The sequence below is a fragment of the Carlito syrichta genome, unplaced genomic scaffold, assembly GCF_000164805.1.
Source record: "Carlito syrichta isolate Samal-C Ts95f unplaced genomic scaffold, Tarsius_syrichta-2.0.1 Scaffold288214, whole genome shotgun sequence".
Lineage (NCBI taxonomy): Eukaryota > Metazoa > Chordata > Mammalia > Primates > Tarsiidae > Carlito > Carlito syrichta.
In genome coordinates this window covers 73,379-80,540 of record NW_007232310.1, presented here as the reverse complement: position 1 = coordinate 80,540, position 7,162 = coordinate 73,379, and the positions used below count along the sequence as shown (strand labels likewise).

At 62.5% G+C, this 7,162-nt stretch overlaps 1 protein-coding gene across 1 annotated transcript in view; it reads right to left on the bottom strand.

Annotated features, from left to right (window-relative positions):
- Positions 1–352: 352 nt before the first annotated feature.
- TIMM44 (translocase of inner mitochondrial membrane 44) overlaps positions 353–7,162 on the bottom strand; it is a 14,633-nt gene continuing 7,823 nt past the window's right edge. The window contains exons 5-13 of the mRNA XM_021710179.1: positions 6,242–6,391; positions 6,019–6,158; positions 5,643–5,728; positions 4,978–5,070; positions 4,772–4,896; positions 3,484–3,534; positions 1,623–1,712; positions 1,193–1,303; positions 353–927 (exon numbers count right to left, since the gene is read on the bottom strand). Of these exons, the coding sequence (XP_021565854.1) occupies positions 808–927; positions 1,193–1,303; positions 1,623–1,712; positions 3,484–3,534; positions 4,772–4,896; positions 4,978–5,070; positions 5,643–5,728; positions 6,019–6,158; positions 6,242–6,391 (966 nt within the window). The 3' untranslated portion in view covers positions 353–807. The remainder of the gene's footprint in view (positions 928–1,192; positions 1,304–1,622; positions 1,713–3,483; positions 3,535–4,771; positions 4,897–4,977; positions 5,071–5,642; positions 5,729–6,018; positions 6,159–6,241; positions 6,392–7,162) is intronic.

The following is a 7,162-nucleotide window of genomic DNA, read 5'->3' as shown; positions in this document are numbered from 1 at the left end:
CAGCGGGGCGAGGACGCCTCGCACACCCGCGCCCGACCCGGATTCCCACTAGACAGGCCCGTTTGGGGGCGGTCTCAGTACCCCCAAATACCACTCATGTGGGCGACCTGGGGACCCCAAGCCGGAGAGCGCGCCTGCAGGCCGCGGGAGGGGCTGACTCCCCCTAGTTTTGTCTGTCGCCCTAGTCCGGTCGCCTCCATCCCCTGGGGGCAGGGTGCCGCCCAGGACCGGGTGTCCCTTCTACCGCAGTTCCCCCACCGACCTTGACCGCCTCTCCGGGACCAGCCCGGCCCACCGCCTCCCTCAGTCCCAGCCACTCCCCCGCCAGAGATGACACCTCAGACCATCCAGCTGCTCTTCTGTACTTTGGTGTTTTATTTCCAAATCTCAGGCTTATGTACAGGAAGTAAGAGCATTGGGAAAATAAAAAAAGGACCTAAATGGCCTGGCTGACGTGGCCAGCAGGCCACTCCGAGTATCCGGGCCTGGGCTTCACCGCTCGGCCCCGGGGGCGCAGTCCCTGGGCCCAGGGGCCTCTTGGCACGGTGTGGCCTGTGCGCCCCTGGCGACGGCCGCTGGCACTCGCGGGGCCAAGGGACAGCGCCGGGGCTGATACTGTGGGAGCCTCTCCAGCTGCTGGGCCCCCTCAGCGGCCTGCGGCTCCTTCCCGGGGCAGCTGGTTCTACGGCGGTCCTGGCAGAGTTCGGGGCAGAGCCCACAGCCTCCTCCCGAGACTTGGAGTTGCCGCAGGTGCTGTCCCTGTGCGGCTGCGCCTTCGATCCAGCCCCAGGCTCTGGCCGTGGGGGCTCAGAGGATCTGCTCTGTGCTGGAGGCGGAGATGTCCAGGAGCCGCCAAGCCGCGTACGGGTTGAGCTCGTCCTGGTCCCGGCAGAGCGCCCACACGTACAGCATGCGCAACACCTTGTCCTGCGGGGACGGGAGGGGCTGCCGCGAGGCTGGGGGCACCCGGGCGTCTCCGGGCTCCATGGGGAGGGCGCCAGCAGGAACATCCCCACGGCCCGGGACAGGGACTTTTGGGGCCCAAGAGCCACTCACGGCCTTGGCAAAACCAGGCCGGTCTGCCAGTTCTCGGGCCTTTCCCACCCCCCACTCCGGCCCTGGGGCTTTCCTCCACCCCCACTTGGCGGCCACAGGCAGGGCCAGGGGTGGGAGACCCCGCCCCCTCACTCACCGGGTCGCCCTCCACCACCTCGCCTTTGGGGTTCCTGATCACCATCACCAGCTGGGCCTGGAAGGTGACGATGAGCACGGGCCCCTGCTCCATCATCTTGCCCATGGCCAGCTGCAGGAGAGCCCAGAGTGTAGGCGGGCCTCAGAGAAGACCCCGCCCAGCTCCTCCAGGTGGCCGTTCCCTGTGTCCACAACCCTGCCGGAGGAAGGCTGGGGTACCTTGTTCTGAAAAGGTTCCCGGGCCGGCGCTACCCACTTCCCTGGGCCCTGCCTCTTGGTCCAGGACAGGGCCTCCCGCCAGCCTACTTCCAGTGGAGATTCCCCAAGACCCCTTCCTCTGCTTGGCGCCCGCAAGGCCATCTCCTGGACCCTGCCTGAGCCTCGATTCCTGCCCCTGGGGATCGTCTGGGGACCTCACAAGAGGCACTTACGTCGACGTTGTCAATGTCGAGGATGCGGGAGTGGAACTGTAGGCCCAGGGCCCTGGCGTGCTGGATGGGGTGGGCCAGCTGGCTGTACGTCTACAATAAGAGGCCACGCGCCTGTGAGGCGGCCGCTGGGACAGGCCACGCCCCATGGAGCCAATGCCTGCACACCCTGGCGCCAGGTGTCCTGCCGCCTGCCAGGAACAGCGGAGGCCAAGAGCCTGAGTCCAAGCGGGGAGGCTGGTGCCACCCCCTTGCTGGTCAGCATCACACACTGCCCTCTCCTGAGCACGGCACTCGCCAGGATGACCCAGTGACAACAGGATTCATCAGCCAAGTGGGCAATTCTCTTGGAACAGATTCCAAAGCGCGCGTCCAGAGAGAAGCTGGCGGCGCCTGGGCCGGTTCTTAGCGTTCCCACGTTTACCTCACTCAGTCTTGGCCCAGAATCCAATGCCTTTTCTAGGATTTGTCCTGAGCTGCAGACTGCCCCTCGCCAACCAGCCCCTGGGCACCCCCAGCCCTTGGCGCCTGCTCCCAGTACAGGATCTAGCCCCCGCCTGCATTCACACTCAGAGCCTGTGGGCTTGGCAGGCAACCATGATGGAAGACGTGCTGAGAGCTTCTCCTTTTTATGGAAATGCCTGATCTGCTGAGGGAAAAAATAGAGCTGATCCGAGTGGTTCGGCTTCTTGAAGATGACATTTTAACAACACCTCCAAGGAAGGGGCTGGACGCCAGCCGTGTGTCCAGGGGCGCCCAGCTGGCTGGCAAAGAGGATCAGCTGCAGCTTAATGGGCCCAAGGTGGAAAAAAAACACACCAAAACCCCAAAAAACCCACACCCAAACTCCTAAGTGCCTGCTGGATTAGTCACCATGCAGGGGAGTATTGAAAAAGCAAATCTGACATCTTCTCTTCTGCTTTTTCCCAAGTTGTTTGTGAGCCGGGTGCAGAGCAGAATTAGCCAAAAAAAAAAAAAAATTCTGGATTGCTTAAGACACAGCAGCAGGAAAAAAGCCAACCGCTGAAGACACAGGTCAGGAGAGAGCAGGGTGAGGCGAGGTGGCAGGAGCCAGGAGCCCCACAGGAACGGGGACGGAGACAGGGAGGCTGCCAGGAGCAGGGAAGACGGCGCGTGCTCCAGGGACCCCGAGCCCCGAGTCCGGGAAGCAGCCGGCCCTGTCAGGACGTACGGCTCCGCCCTGGCGGGAGGACAGCAGCGTTCTGCGTTGGGGATGGTGGCTTGAGGACAGTCAATAGGTCTGTGACACTCTTGGTGTCCTGGGGCTGCTTCCGGGGCGAGTCTCACCCTCACAACCTCCAAGAGGTGAGCACAGGGACATGGCTCTGGCCTGGGGAGGGGCTGGGCTGAGCCCACACTGACCTCGAACCCTACCCACTTCCGACTCCCACAATCACAAGTGGGACCCGAGCTCTCACTGGCCCCCGTCCCAAGCCACACGCAGTAGGACAGTCACACAGGAGCCCCTGCCATGCTGGAAACCTCATCCAACCAGTGGCTTGACACCCCTCTCCCGGGACACTCCTTAGCCGACATTATTCTGAGATGGGGGAGGAGCAGTCTCACTGGCACCAGCTCCATACCTCCCGGAGAAGAACACCCCAGGCCATCGCCCAGGGACTGGGAAAGGCAAGGATCGTCCCTGGAAGCAAAGGCCCACAAGCGACATGGCACTGGGCTACAGGGCCCACACGAGCCACCTGACGAGGCAGGGAAGGCGGGGGCTGTGTCAGGCAAGAGACCCCTCACCAGCAGCCCAGTCCTGTCACTCGCACCCCTAAGGGAGCTGCCAAGCAGACCTTTTCTGTGATTTTTTCAGGCCTTAAAAAAAGCAAGTACTCACGGCCTCATAGCACCAGTCCTTGAGAATGTCGAGCTCTCCAGAAATCATGGCCTAAACAGGGAAAAAGAAAAATCAGTGCCAAGACGAGTGGGCTCAAGGCAGGAGAACTCCTCGGAGCACACTGCGCTGCGGGGGCCTCTCCTCAGAGACCACAGCCTCCCGCTTGTGGGGGGCTGGGTCAGGCTGCAGCAGGAGGGGTCCCCTACCAGCCCCGGGAGCCAGGCCCCTGTTCATACGACCCGGCTATGGCGGAAGGAAGGCTAGGGCCACGTCCACGGGGGTGCCCTGCAGAGGGGCCCAGGGCCTAGTGGAGGAAGGGGGATAGCTGTGCTCCCAGCTCTTAGTCTGGCCAGGAAGCTGAGTCAAGGAGGCGAGGAGATGGTTCCGCTGTCCCCACGAGCCCAAGCCCTCTGCCTCCCCAGGGACAGGCAGACCAACACTTCCTGACTGTTGGGGCAGCTGGAGTGGGGGCAGGGCGCAGAGGGCACCCTGTGGTGGGAGCTGCATCCACAGGAGCCTGGAGACAGGGCTGCATTCAGTGCCCACAGAGCAACCTGGGGGGAGGTGAGAGTACCTACTCCCACGTGGAGGAGGAGGGGCTTTCTCTGGTCCCACCAGGGGCCTCACAAAGGCCTGACCTGGCCAGGCTGGAAGTGCCCAGGTTCCTGCCATGTCCCGCAGAATGGAGGGACACACGTGGCAGGGAAGAGGCAGTCAACCTGGAGGACCTTGAGGGGACAGGCCACAGCATGACCTTGATCAAGCCTCCCCCGCCAAAACCTACAAACCCAGGGCGGGTTTGGCTGCCAGAGATGCACAAGAAAAACCCTCTCAGCAGCAGGTCTCAGGCAGAGTGTGAGTGTAGACACGGCCCAGGTAGCCCAGGGCAGCGTGCACTCAGCCACCCACAGCTGCTCCCAGCAACTCCAAGGGAACAGCTCCAGGCAGGAAGCATGAGGACATGACACTGGGAAGCCCCACACTGAGTCTGGGGTCAAGGGAGGCTGCCGCCGCCACCAACCTGTGGTGAGACTGAGGGCCTGTGGGATCAGGGCGACCACCACTGCCCTCTCAGAGACACAGGATGGGTGTGGGCAGGGTCAGGTCTCGAAGCCTAGGAAGGGTGCTGGGCACAGCCCAAAGGGCAACGTGTCTGCTCAGGAAACAGCCTCAGCAGCTGACTCCCGTGCAGGGAGCTCGGCCCAGGGAGCAGGCCGGAGAGGGAGCTAGTGGAAGGTGAGGCAGCTGGGACCTGCGGCCCGAGAGGGCCCCGCAGGCTGGCACCCACCTCCAGGACGTTGGGGATGATGTCATGCTCACACTGTTGCAGAAACCGGTCCTTGTCGAAGGCCGGGTCCACGCGGAGGATTTCCGTGAGCACCTCCGACATCTCGGTCTTGGAGAGCAGGCCCCCTGCAGGAGCATGGCGGGGATGGGGTCGAGGGCCCGGGACCCCGCACCGCCAGCCCCAGGGGCCCTGCAGGACTCACTCACCCAGCAAGCCAGTGACCTTGTCTGTCAGGGCTCGGGATGCCCGGATGACCATGTTGTCACTCTCATCATACTTCATCTTCATCTCAAAGAACCCTGCGGGGACAGAGCGGGGGGCTGGGGGCGGGGCCCCCTCCAGAGGCTCCTGTGGCCCCTGTGGATCCGCCCTCGCTGGGTCGGGCGAAGGACGGGTGGGCCTGCGTCCTCCTCTGCACAGCGACCGCTGCCTGCCCACCTACCTGGCAAGGCCGCGGGGACCCCTCCGCTGTGGCCCCAGCGGGGCTGTGTAAATTACGGGTGCCACCCCCACGGGCTGTTGCTTCCACTACAAAGGAAACACAGGCCTCTAGCAGTCTTCACGGGAGAAGGGACGGGCGTGTGGCACAGCCCGTCAGGACCTGGGACCCCCCACACCCACGTGAAAGCAAAGTCCAGCCCTGACACCCGCCAGCCCAAGGCCACTGACGGCACAAGAGCTCCAGGTTCCTGAATGTTCTGATTGAGGGTGCCATCACCAGTCATACGATCAGATGACCCCACGCAAGTGACCGGCCGGCTCTCCTCCTCTCAAAGTAGGATCTGTCTTGTGCCCTGTGCAGGGGGAATGCCGTGGCCAGCTGACCGCCAGGACACGGGTAGCCATGAGCCCCCCAGACGTCTACACTCACGGTTGAACACCACGTTGTTCTCCTTGAAGTCCTTCCACTGCTGGTACCACCTGGAGTCCTTGTGCAGCACCACTCCCAGCGCCTCCCTGGAGAAGATGGCGGGCGGCTGGTGTGAGTGACAGCCCCAGACCGCTGGGCCCAGGGCCATGAGCTCTCCCATGGCTGGGGGAGGGGTGGCAGAGGACAGCAGGTGGCAGTGACCCAGCCCTCGCCTCCCGTCCTCCCCTGTGTTCCTCCAGGTCTCTGCAGGGAGCTGGGAACCTGGAGCAGAAAGCAAACTCGAGAGCAGACTCAGGCAGCCACCCGTGGGTGGCCCCAAACACAGACCGCAGAGTAGGTGTCCAAAGCGGGGCAGCGAGGGGAGGATGGGACCTACTCGTTGGGCTCAAACACTTTCTCCTCCTTGAATTTCTCTCCCGCAAACTCAGTCCTTTTCCGGAGTCGCTCAGGCCGGCGGTAGGGCGCTGTCTGCCCCAGGACACTGTCATCAATCTCCCTCCTCACGGATTCCACTCCCTGCCCAGGAAGCACAGCAGGCCTCGGTGGGTGTGTGGGTTTGGCTGCCCCGGGCCATGCGCCCCGGCCCGGGCCAGACTCACCTGCGAGAGGGCTTTGAAGGCTGCCGTCTGGCCCAGCTTCTCCCCGCCCTTGGACACCGACTCAGCCGACTGCTTGGCTGTCTTGGCCGCTTCTTCCACACCCTCCTTGATCTTCCGGCCGAGGTCACTTTTACTGACTTCATCAAGACTCTACTGAGACAGACACAGAGAGAGGGGTGTTGGTACAGCACCCCCAGGCGGGCATGGGGCACTGGAGGAACGCATGCCCTTGGAGCACAAGCCACACGTGTCTCCCCAAGGGCCAGCACAGGCCTCCTGAGGTGGCATGGGTCACGGCACCCTAAGACTCAGCACATACCCCCAAGAGCACTGCCCATGGCTTTGGGGTGCCGGACCCCAGGCGAGATGCCAGGTCAACTGCCTCTTCCCAAAAATAGGCAGAACCACAAAGCAGCAAGAATCCCCAGGGCGTTGGTCCAGGGGGTGTAGAGGGCGGTGAGGGCAAACCCAATGGCCCAGGATGAAAAGGCGACACAGGGAAAGCCCACCACCAGAGGAGGTTCTCTCTCCCACCAAACTGTTCCTTCCCCTTCTATTTTTAGGCAGTAAAAATATTTTCCTTCCTTCCTCTAGTCCTCTAGCGTCATAAGCTGCTGGGCTGGATGTGGTGGTTCAGGCCTATAATCCCAGCATTTTGGGAGGCTGAGGTGGGAGGATGGCTTGAGCCCAGGAGCTCAAGACCAGCCCGGACAACATAGCAAGACCTCGTCTCTACAAAATATCAAAAAATTAGCCAGATGTGGTGGCACGTGCCTATATTCCAGCTACTCAGGAGGCTGAGATGGAAAGATGGCCCGAGCCCGGGAGTTTGAGGCTGCAGTTAGCTGTGATCGTGCCACTGCTCTCTAGCTTGGGTGATAGAGGGAGACCTCAAGTCAAAAAAAAAAAAAAAAAAAAACC